This window comes from Andrena cerasifolii, chromosome 2 (genome assembly GCF_050908995.1).
Source record: "Andrena cerasifolii isolate SP2316 chromosome 2, iyAndCera1_principal, whole genome shotgun sequence".
Taxonomy (NCBI): Eukaryota; Metazoa; Arthropoda; class Insecta; order Hymenoptera; family Andrenidae; genus Andrena; species Andrena cerasifolii.
In genome coordinates this window covers 21,856,001-21,868,534 of record NC_135119.1, presented here as the reverse complement: position 1 = coordinate 21,868,534, position 12,534 = coordinate 21,856,001, and the positions used below count along the sequence as shown (strand labels likewise).

Below are 12,534 nucleotides of genomic sequence, written 5' to 3'. Positions count from 1 at the left end.
AAGGATTAGTTTGCTAAGTGACGTGGTTCGTCATTTTGAAAAAAATGCACTTAGTCGGAATAGCAAAAAAAAAATGTAGAAAAGGTCGTTTTTAAAACTTTTTTTTAGCCTGTAACGAAAATTAAAAAATCTGTAGATTTAAGTAACTTATATACGTGCCTAAAATTTCATCAGAATCGGTTAACATTGCTCTGAGCTATAAACGCTTAAATATCGCAGAATAAGTTCGAAAAAATCGCTGATTTCGTGAATTTCGCGATTTTCGGAACTCAAGTCGTTTGGATTAATTTAAAAAAAATTATGCGATTTTAAATGGTGGCCGAATACTCTTGCACGCCACTGTATATGGTAATTCTGAGCAAGTACAACAAACACGTATACACTTTAACCAGAAATGAAGTTGAGTCTTTAAAACCCTGCAGCCTGCTTTTTTTACTGTTTCACCATTTTTAATGAAACTTTTTCGTTTGTAGATTTTTCACCGTACTCTTGAGGAAGCATGGACAGTTTTAATTAAGAGAAATGCACAGTTAATTCCAGACGTTTTATGAATCCTTCCTCCATTTTATCGCCCAGTCTGTTCTTTTTTGCAATACTGAAGCGAAAAGTGCGCCCCGCAAGCAACGCCCGTGTAAAAGCTCACGTACCACCGAATATTCGCGAACTGCACTCCCGATTTCCCCACTTTTAATGCCCGCCCTCAATATCCTTATTTTACCACCTGGCTCACTGTAAATCTAATTAAACAAACTACGGATGCGTTTACAAATAAACTTCGAACGGTTCCGAGCGACCCCTCTGCATTTCGGCCGGACTCCACAAAGCATCCCGGAGCCGGCGGCTCTGGTTTTGCACGACCGGTGAAAATTGCACGGCTCTCCGCGATATTTACGGGAGTTTAACGGAGCCGGCTCTCCGTTCGATAGCGGCAGAGTTTCGTAATAAGCCCCCCGATGAGAGTCTGAAAAGCACTTGGACGATCGCGCTAGCCAGCTCGATGTGTGTCGCGCCGCCGGGAGACGCGATAGTTATTTAACGTGAAATCCATTTTGCGTAACTCGATTCCAACGCCATCATCGGGCAGGGCAAAACCGATTTGCTCGCTCCGCGGCGCGACGATGGTGGTGACGTTTCGAGACTCGAGACGAGAGGTCCTCTTCCTTGGCGGAGACGCTCGAAAAAGGGGTGAACCTCTCGGGGTGCTGGGGGAATGGGGGCTGTTGCCGTCAGAACGAACCGGACGACCGACGATGAGTTGATTTACCGCCGCGTAAACCGGCCTTAATCTCCGCGAAGATTTGTAGCCGTTCCATCGAAATTGCCGCTCGAACACGTCCGAACGCTCTGCCGCTCCACTTCTCAAGGCAATCGAACGTTTTACTTTTACCATTCCTTCGCCGTTCTGACAATGCTCTTGATTGTCCATTCACGTCGGGGATTGATACGATATCAATTCCCCTTTACGTACAGCGTGCGGCTTACGTGCCGATAAAGAGATGCTGCGACGTCTCTGCCCGTTTATTCTACAAAGTCTCCCTCGCTTCGATTAACTTCGATCGAATTCTAACGAAGCGCATCTCTGTATTTAGGTGCACTCGAAGGAGATTCCGCGCTTCGATTTTATCCACGTTCCCGTTGAATTATCGCAGCTATTTATTCTTTACACTGGCGAAGGGACGGGATCGAGATTTTTATAAACACCGATTGAATTTATCAACATTTAAATCCGATATTCAAATAAATTACAGTTCCCATTTGCACAAAAATCAGGAAGATTTCGTAACGCTGTCCCGTTTAACAATCCCCACGGGGACGATACGTGCAATTGATTATTTTTTGTTTCCGCGCCGCTGCGGACTGCACCGCGATGTTTGTATTAAACGTTTGTAATATATAAAACGCGAGAGAGAGAGAGAGAGAGAGGGGGGGAGAGAGATTTCCATCGAGTTATGAGGATTTATTAAAATTACCAGGATCGAGGCACCGCGATCTCTCTCGGCTCGCTCGAAGCGTCCGCGATGCTGCGCGCTGGAAATTTCAAGTTTTTATTATTCATGGGCGGGGATGAAAACGAGGGAGCACGCTTCGCGCAAATAATATTGAAAAGGAAAAAAAAATTGGCGAGATTTCACGCGTCGATGTAATTTACATGGATCTGCCGCTTATCGCGTTTCCGACGCAGCGGCGGGCTAACGAAGGGCGCTAATATTAAAATTAAAAATCAATAACTAGGCGCCGGTCGGAGCGCGGCCGCCTCCCGGCGCGAAACCCTGCGCCCAACGATCGGCCGAAATATTTATCGCGCCGGAGCCGCGGGCGCACCTCCTTTCGGCCAGTAATTTTAAATCGCATTAATCTGAATGATTATTCATGATACGCGTCGTTATTCGATAATGACTAATTAGTCGAGTACACGCGTCCCGATGTAATGCAGCCTCGGCGGGACCTAATTTACACGGCCGGCGCGTGATACACGATTTACAACGCCACTATAATTATGGATCCGGATCCGCGCGCGGTCGGCCTCGTCAAAAATTTATGCGCCCGCGTTTTGTTTAACGCGATACGGCGAGATTAACTCCCGCGCGGCAATTAAATATTCTCGGATTACGCGTTAAATTAATCGTCGGGGCCGTTCATCATTCAACGCGGCGCGATTCTCGCGATGGTACAGTATGCTCGAAAGTTGCGGCGCGAAATGCGATATAGGCACGCGAGCTCCACGTGCTGTAAAAAATCGAAATGTCACCTAGTATTTCGTGTTCAGAGTTGGCCATTTTCAGTTTCGATCAGCTGTTATTTTTCCTGGGGGGAGTTTCTAATGAAAATGAATTGAGACAAGTGATTTGTTAAGGGAGTGTCCTGCTTTATAAGGTCCGAAAAATCGATTTTCTTTTTATTGCCTCAATCGATAGACTATCCAAGAATGTATTCACAAAGTTATGGCGGCCAATGAGAAGTATTTTTAAAGATGCAGAACCGAGAGCAGGTAAGCGGCGAGAACGGGCGCGTGCTTCACACTTTCACGCGTCCTCATTCGTCGATCATTACTTAGAAACATAGAAAAACATAGAAAAATGTTCAGGCGGACACACGCAAAACCCCAACGAATCGATCGATGCAACGTTGTGGCGCGTGACTCCTAAACATTTAAATTCAGGCCACAAAATCATTGAAATTGCCGCCTACATGGCTGCAGGCATATTCAATGAAGGTTATTCAGCAGTTTTAATTACAATGCAGTTGTTGCATTTGAATATTGGCCAGCAGTGCAAAACGTTCGCCGGTACCACTGACGCGCAGCGACTCGCGCGCGAAGACAAGCGCCAAACATACAGCAGCAAGGAGGCTCGTACGGCTCGTAGGATTCAGCAAATGCAACAAAATGAGTTTTTTTAACAGGCGGAAGGGGTATTATGTGGGACAGGAATAGCTGATTAGCAGATCACTGGTGTAAGTAACCAATAATTAATATTTTCTCCTACCGAAAACTTTAAAGCGCGACTTCTGCAGTTTTCATTTTTACGATTCTTTAAAATTGGCGGGCGTGATAGCAAAAAAACTACGTGGCCAATTGAATTAAACCAAAGCTTATGCTCTTCAGTATTAAATTCTTTTCTACGTGAACTGAAAAGATTGTTAAAAAATTCTTTTTAAATAACTTTTATAGCACGTTAAAGTCAAATGTTGCTTTTAGAAAATAGACATTCTTCTTATCAAACTAAAAAAAATTATGATTTCGCGCTTTTTCTGCTTTTTCTTAGTTCACCCAAAAGAAAAATATGTGAGCATTAAAAACCATTTTGATTTTTTCATTTCAGACAAGAATTACAACCAGAATCCTTCCCGCCAATTGGAGACTGCAGTGGCAAAGCGCTCCGAGAATCGGCTGATGAATCTGCCATATTTTATAATTTTATAAGAAAAAAATTTTTTTTGTACTCATCGAATATATGTTTAAATATACCCAAAAGTTTACGAAGATCAATTGTTCCTTTCCCTTTCAAAAAAATTCGCGAAAAAATCTTTTTTTTTAACTTTGTAAAGCAGGACACTCCCTTAAGGAGGAGTCGCAAGGAGGAACGTGAACTTTGACCCTATCCGCGTTAAGCAATCACGCAGCCCCCGTATAAAATTAATCCGACCGTCGTCGTGTTACAGGAATATCACTCTATTACAGTGCGGTGCAAAGTGTCTCCCTCTTCCGTGTCTCCCAGCGGAAACAATCCCTTTCAGTCGCCGGCGTTTCGGAATATTGCACGGGTTACTAATTGTCAAAAATTGTCGGGCGCGGCTTTTTAACTCTCGACAGTTGTCATTAAGCCATCAAATACGAGCTTCGCGAGCGAATGGACAAATGCATCCATTTGCTGATCGTGCCGCGCTACCTCTGCCCCTCGCCCCTCCCCTCCCACTCTCGTCAGTGGTAAAGTCAGCCAACGGGAACACCGGCAAAAATGCAATGCATTCGTGAGTAACTGCACCATACAGGTAATGCATGGATTTCCCATGTGTCACAAGATTGCTCTATTTTCCCGGGGTTGAATGATGTACCCTTTTCCTTGCTCGGTTGGTCTGGAAAAAGCTCTGGGGATTGGAAACATAGAGAGCTACTCTCCCGGCGTACTCGATAGCCGTGTTTTCCTCCCCTATAAAGCGCAAACTTTTCCTGTCAAGTCCTTTTTGCGCGCGCGCGCGCGCCCCCTCGCCTCTCTGTCGGTTTAATACTTGCCGCCCGCTTCTACCCCGGAAGCAAATGAGACTGCCAATTTTTCAGTGGGAATAAACGCGGCGCTATCGAGTGAAATCCCGAATTACCAGGTAGAATCCCGAATGGGACACTTTTATCTCCGACCCTCCTGCTCGTTACCATTTCGCGGAACAGTAGAGGCATAAAAGTATTCGATATCGCGATCTGTAAAGATCCAACTTACCCACGCGATTTCAGGAACGAGCCTTCGCATAAAGTATCGGAGGAATTTCATATTCCTGCCGGCTCGCCGGGGGACTTCGGTTCCCGAAGAGGAAGGAATAACTTGAACAAGGACACTTTGTCATCCGTAAATAATGGCGATACGCTCTCGCCGGGGCCAACGCGCGTCGACAGGATAATAAATAAGCAAGGATTAATATTCACGCCGGCGTGTCACTTAAATGCATCCTTGCCTCGGGTTTTGACGTCCGAGCCGCGCGCAACGCTGGCACTTCGGTCTGATTACGACGAAAATCGAGTTTCGTCCTCTCATCTACAACTACGCGGTGAACCGGGAGGGGTGGGTGGGTCCCGTGGAGGGTGGAAGTTCGTATATTTCGTAACGCCGCGCGAAGCAAAATTAGCAATGTTAGGAAATATCATCTAATACGAGAAGTGCCGGCTTGGATTAGTTCCACCCCTTGCAGCCTGCGCATGCAAGCTGACCGCAGCGGTTTGCTACAGCTACGCTACCACCCCCCGCCACCCTCCCATCTCCCTCTTCCCTTTATTTTCATCTGGCACACCCAGCTCCTGTATCTTCTATTTAATCCCATCGAGTTCCTCTTCTCTTTTGATTCCGTTTTTCCATTCGTCCGTAAACGTAGCTTCGTTCGCAATAATCAATAGCCGCATAATTATTCCCGCCGTTGCTGCTTCGCGTTCTTTCCCCCGTGAACGTTATTATTATTACACGATTTTTGGCTTCCGTCGTTGTCTCTGTTTCTGTCCTCCGCACTGTTCTATGTATCTCGCGATACAGATGCAGCAAGGTGGGAAAAGGGAGATTGGAAATCTGCGGGAAAATTGCGCGTGTATGCGGTTAGGTTACGCTGCGTTTTATATAACCGAGATTATGTCGCCACCGTTATTATGTCACCCGGAAAAGTAGAATTTAAGGGTCGCTGCTTCGCGGCGGGATCACTGTATCGAAGAATCCTAGAGACGTAGCGCTCCCTGAAATTTACATCGCCCCACGGGAATATGTAAGCACGGGTATGGGAATGGAAATGAATTTTTTAGCGGGATATAAATTTTAAACGTAGGCACCATTATACTGATGAATGTGGGAGGCAAAAGAATACTCGATATCAGAAAAGTTCCCATGGCTATAAGTAATATTTATGGCACGGAGGCGAGGCGAATTTGTGAATTATTTCATCGGTGGAACGTCGCGGTTCCCTGATCACTTTGAAAAATTTCCATAAAATACCGTATCGAGCGACATCGGCGATGTATGCGCGAAATTCTGTTTGAATTATCGAACAGAATCTTAAAGCGGACGTCGCATTCCATTACGAGAGATACCATTTAATTGCTCCGTGCATTAGCGAGAATGATATTTTATAACGTGTTTTCCGTGCTTTAAATTCGCGTTTCCATACCGTGGCCCCCTGCACCCGCGCGTTTTACTCTCATTCGCGGTTGCATACGCTCCGGAACAGGACGCGCGGCCGGGCAGCTTTCCTCCTTTAATGTGAGAAAAATTCCAGCCACCGAAATCCCGGATGGGGCGCTCGTGTCTACCAGCAATTTTTGAGCAAGAAAAAAGGACTGTTATCGAGAAGCAAATTGAATCCTGGCCCCTTCCATCCGCGACTCTTTGTCTGCTCTCTGTACCGTCGAAAATCGCGGTTTCAAAGGAAGTTCCTCGTGGGAACGAGCAGGCACGGTTATTGGTCCATGGTTGAGCGTGCCTCTCTTTTTTTTCCACCGAACGCAACACGGTGTTACCCCTGTCCCTAGACACGGAGAACTTTAAACAGAAACGGGCTTTAACAGCGAAACGAACCCTCCAGTCACCCTTATCGCTTGGAGAATGAAATTCCCTAACGATTTTTAGAGGCTGCCTATTTTATAACTACACCTCGCTATTTTCCTTTCCCTTGTTATAAAAGTCCATCTGCACTTTCGAAACAATCGAGTGTGTTTAAATTCTGAATAGAGGAACAAATGAAACCTGATCGCACGTTGATTGTTAATCCTAAGAACCTAAAAGTCCCGCCGAGGTGGTTCGAGATATTAAATGCGATCTGAGACAGGAGCTCGTGTAAGAACGCGCGCTCCTCGTGCACGAGGGGCGGCGGCGGGATTTCATAAAATTTAAATTATAGAGGCGCATCGCGGCAATTCGCTGCAGCAGGCTCTCGCGTGCAAAGTGCATCAGCCTCGGGGGCACGCTGATGCACACTGCTGTCCACAAATCATCGCATCTGTTGCTGCGGTTTTCGGAATACGCGGCCCTCGAACGTGCACGGCCACGAGGACCGGGGGCATCGAATTAGATCGCGACGTCAGCCGTGTAACAAATTGATGACCGGAAAATCAAATGGGATTTAGGGGTTGACTCTTGCTCCGCGCTGATAGGGATCTCGAATGCATGCGCGGTGGCCTAATGCGCTTGCGCCTTGATGAAAGATTCATCCTTTAATGCCGGGCGGAGGGACACCGAAATATCTGAACGTTTCCGATGGTAGACAAATACGTCGTGGATGAAGATTTTGAACTTCGAAATATTGCATTCGATTGGCTGGCTGATTCTAAATGGAGAACACGTGGGAATTATTTTAGCCTGATTGGTTAGTTTAATCTGGAACTTATTCGCGATTAATTTACGCGTGCTATTAGTGGTGATGATCTAATGGCTTGTAACACTGCGTCTTTTGTGATTGTACTACAAGTGTCGAAATGCATAAAATTTTTGTCCTTTTCCTTCTTTAATACATGAGCCGTTTATTTTGAAAACGGCGTAAGTCCATTTATGTTCGAATCGAGATATTGAAGGGTTTGCGTTGGATTAAATTTAAAAATATCAGTAACAGATAGCATAGTAGGCTAATGTTTTTGGGTTTCCAAGGGTGTCAAATTTATCATCGCAATTAGCATAATTAACATTATTTAAGAAATAATATGTGTTTGATAGCTATGAATGGACTTACGCCACTTTCAAAATAAACGGCTCACATGTTAGAAACGTCAGTGTACCGGGGTAACATTGGCGCATAAAATAGATAGCATTAACGGGTTAAGTTTTACTAATCCGAAGTCGGTAAGATACATTGACACTTAAATTTGTTTATTTTATTTTATTTTTTACATATAATGAGGTTATCCTTTTTTCTTTAATTTATCTTGAGGAAATAATAACCAAACTGAGTTTCACTGTAAACACAAGGAATTAATTATTTATAATTATTTGCAAAGTTTAACTTAATTTAAAAGCTATTATTCCACAAAGATTTATGTAGGAGAGTGACAATTTATTCAAACGATCCTAATCGATTAGGTTTTAAACTACACGTGGCTTTTCTCTCTCATCAGCTCTGTTCGTCCGCCCTCTTGTCCCACAGACACGCGCAATACGTCTCTAATTCGGAATGAGTTTCAAAAGGAATACGTTAGTTTCACAGAACTTCTATCGTATTTCTTTTACATACATCTTAACTAAAATTTACTCGTAATATTGGCACACCATATAAATATCATTAACAGGTTAAGTTTTACTAATCTGACGTAAAACAGTGTAATCCCGGCGTATGCCAATGTTGCGTATTTTGGGAGTGCTTCATTTTAGGAAGAAACAGGAGCCTTCAAAGGGGAAATGAATTCTTCAAGTATACATCAAATATAGTCCACTTCGACGCGAACAATCTACGGGGCGAAAGGTTTCTTTTTCTTAAGGAAATCGTTGAACGAGTTCATTCGAGGAACGAAATGAAGGAGCCAGCCCCCCTTCCTCGTTCCAGCCGAAGGAGAAACATCACAGTCGCGGGCGAAGGGGGCGGGATTTAATTAAGTGCTCTAAATAAATTAAAGGGGAGAAACAAAAATCGCTTGTACAATGGATCTCTTTCAGCCCCGCTAGGAAAAAGGCATAACGACAGTTTTTCATCGGCACCGGCAATACCTTCATTCATTTCCACGCGGTATAATTTACTGTATTATCGCATTAACAACGCCGCAATAATCGCGATGCATTTTTCTTGCCCCCGTAGCACGCTCGCTAACGAGAATGAATATCGAATGCACGCGAACGAGGCAGCCAATAGAGAACTGCGACGCAAAAAAAAAAACGTTTCTGTGTAAACGTGCGTACTGTATCTAATAAAATCAGTTCTATTGCTCTTCGCACGAATTTAAGAGCGCAGCATTTTCGATTCTATACAAATTATAAAAACATGACTGCACTTCGTCTTATCTTACTTCCTCTATAAGCATCTATTACATCTTCTACTTAATTATTATTATTATTATTATTATTAAATTAATGGGAGAACTCTTTAGATACAAAGTATACAGCGAATTAGTACAAAGATAAAGTAAATATAACAAAAACATAAAATAACCTAAAATAAAATGTAAAACAATAAAATAAAATAAAGTGAAATAAAATAAATAAAAACAAACAAAACAGTCTGAGCCCCAAGACCTAATCACAGCACCAAAGGTGCTTAAATTAATTTAAATTAAATTAAATTACCGAGGTAACAGTCTCCTAAGCAATTGGTTCCTGAACGAAGCGAAGGAGACAGAGCGAACACGTCTATGTCAGCTGGGCACTGGTTCATCTCATCCATAGCACGATTTAAGGGATCGACTGTATAGTGATAATATTCAGGGACAGCCGATACAAAAAGAGGTCGTCTCAGACTCAGTGCGACTAAATCCTGACAGTTAATCTGGCCATGGATTACTTTGTACAAAAATAATAGGTCAGAACAGATACGGCGGTCACTGAGTTTAGAAAGCCTCATCATTCGCAAAGCTGGACTATAATCATGATCATCAAACCGCATAGGGCTGCCAGTAGCTCCCATAGCAAATCTAAGAAACTTATGCTGGACCCTTTCAATTAAGCAATTAATGAGTAACGAAGTCGCAATATTAATAATAATAATCTCAAAGGAAACTACAAATTCCACTTAAAGGAAGAAAGACGACCAAGCCTTGAAATTCTCCAGAGATCTTGAAATCTTGAACGCTGTAAAGGGGAAAGAAAAACGTGATCTCTTTTATGGTATTATTTGCCACATTGTGGCCATTCTTCATCTCGCGCATACGCTCGTATCGCCAACAATAACGAAGATATTTCAAGTTCCAGCGGTAAGGAGGAGTTCCCCTAATATATTCCTGAACAGGAAAAACTAACGGGCACCTCGTTCATCAACATAACAGTCCGCTCGCGACACAGCGAAGACAAACGCCCGCAAGAACCACCGATACAGTCCGCGAGCAGTTATATCACTCGATGCGTTAAGAAGCGTTACGAGGTGAAATATGATAATCGTTATTCGCGCCACGCCTGGTTTATCATATTTCCTTCGCTGCATTATCATAATGGCGCCGTGCACGAGATCGAGCGTATTCGGCCCGGCCAGGGGTTGTGTCTCTAGCTCGCTCGAGATTCGACGGTGCCCGTGGACCTTCTAAATAACGAAGCTCCAGAGCAACCTGAACGCAACCAACTAGGGATTGCAAATTTACCGAATTCTTCAATCGCCAGTAATTCGGTAAAACTTTCAATCAAAACCGGTTTACCGGTAATTAACCGGTATTTTTTTTTTGAGGTATTAAATGACGTGAAATATATAATTACAAAGAACTTTTTTCAACTCTAATCGAGCATTATAAAACTATATGCAAGTGAAACTATTCTGAACATAAAATATTAATGATATATATAACATAAAATAGATATATTTGTATATCAATTGACAGTACTTATTAATATGGATATTCACCAGGAAAACAATGAAAAGAATCTTATCTTACATACGTAATTAAATATTTTTTATTTAACGATCCTTTTTTATAAATGTGCGCGGAAAAAATATAATTTGTCTAAACTTTGGTTTCCTGACCTAAATTTTGTATAAAATAATCCAGCCACGGATAAAGCGCTCTCATATTCTACACTTTTTGGTCGTGTAGTTATTAAGAAATCACGTGGTATTTGAATATACTTTCTCCTTACTTTTTCTACTTAAAAATGCGCCCATTTTTTGATGACTTGATTCAGATTCTTAGTTTTCTTTTGAATCAGAGTTGTTCTCCGTGAGATACTTTGGTTTTCGTCTTTATTAATAATTGCAGTTTTTTCACTGATAACATAGTAGATGTCGACGGAATTAATAAATGCGTATATGGGCTATATTGCTATACGTAATTGATCGAATTACCGGTAAAAATTTGGCGAATTACCGGTAAAAATTTGGCGAATTACCAGTAAAAATTTTAGATTATTTCTGGCAATTTACCGGTAAACCCGTTTACGGGTATTGCAATCCCTACAACCAACGCCGCGCAGTGGCATATCGTCGGTAATACTGCAACATCGCGTATGAGCAGTTTGTAAATACCGCGTATCTGCAAAAGTAGCAAAATTGAGATTTCGTGCCCACGGTTGCCAAGCGCTGTTTCGCTTTTTTTAAAAGTCACGCCAAGTGAAATAGCCAATAGGAAGCCATCTTTTTACCAATGGAACCAGCAGGTTCAAGGATACCGTGAATCTGTCTCTCCTAGCAAGTTGGCGGCAAAACCGCGCATTTACAGAGAAATCAGGTGAAGTGACGGCACGTTTGTGACTTTAAAGTGACTTTACACAGCAATTAAGCATTTTTATGATGAATTAATATCACTATTTATTACAAGGCGTGCCAAAACTGACCCAAAAAAGTTCAGTCAAAGAAATCCCTTAAAATGGCTGAAGTATTAATTTTTTTCATCCTCCCGTAAAATCGGTAAAATGCAGAACCGCGGTATTTACAAACTGCTCATACGCGGTGTTGCAGTATCACCGACGATATGCCACGTACGTCGAAGAATATAATTTAAACTTACGCTTGGCAATACTCTTGCTACGCGAATCCTCTGTATTACCACGTGATTCACATTCCTTCCTGCTTTTATCCAATTAACTGAACTCCGACCACAAAATAACTGCGTGGGTGGATTAATAGCTAACGAAATAACTAATACGGAATAGAGAGACAACGCTGCTCGATTCCCGCGCGGCTTCGCCTCCCTCTTCGCTAAGCATCGCTCGCATTGAATTTAAATTTAAGTGCATACACGCCGCAAAGCTCGCGCGACTAATGAATCCCCGCCTATTATAAAACAGCGGTAGCGGTGGAAGGTTTCTTTTTGTTTCCGGGCCGGTCGCGAAATATGTAGCCCGGCCGTAACGATCCTCGAAAGTCGAAAGCAAAAGCGAATCCGGTTTCGTATAATATTCCGCGCCCTTTTACAATAGAGCAGCCACAGCGACGCGAATGTACAGCTTTAAGTTTAAGCCGTAAAACGAGGGAAACACGCGCCTGAAAGCCGGCTTTTTACCCGACCATTATAGGATCACCTTTTTTTTCAGTCGCTTTCGAACCCTCCCCTCTTCCACTTGTCCACCCCCGGCCCTCCTGGGAGAGCGGCGAATAATTAATTATCGAGCGGCATTAAAATACCTGGGAAACTTCGAGACCGTGGATTTCTCGAGATAACGGATGGTGTTGCTAAAAGTGTGGAATGGAGCTGGATGGGAGCGGGCCGCGAGGGGGCCGGGGCGGGCG

The 12,534-nt window shown here is 43.3% G+C and overlaps 2 protein-coding genes across 7 annotated transcripts in view; one reads left to right on the top strand and one right to left on the bottom strand.

The window, feature by feature from the left end:
* The window catches only part of Fas3 (fasciclin 3), a 352,366-nt gene that overhangs the window by 311,092 nt on the left and 28,740 nt on the right, over window positions 1-12,534 (top strand). The gene's annotated exons all lie outside the window — the stretch shown is intronic.
* The window catches only part of LOC143378974 (uncharacterized), a 98,803-nt gene that overhangs the window by 62,664 nt on the left and 23,605 nt on the right, over window positions 1-12,534 (bottom strand). The window contains exon 3 of one of the 2 annotated variants that reach the window (XM_076831193.1): window positions 9,466-9,953. The exons of the other annotated variant lie outside the window; for it this stretch is intronic. Coding sequence (XP_076687308.1) covers window positions 9,872-9,953 — 82 coding nt within the window. The 3' untranslated portion in view covers window positions 9,466-9,871. Of the gene's footprint in view, window positions 1-9,465; window positions 9,954-12,534 lie in introns of those variants that run through there. 2 annotated transcript variants of the gene reach the window in all.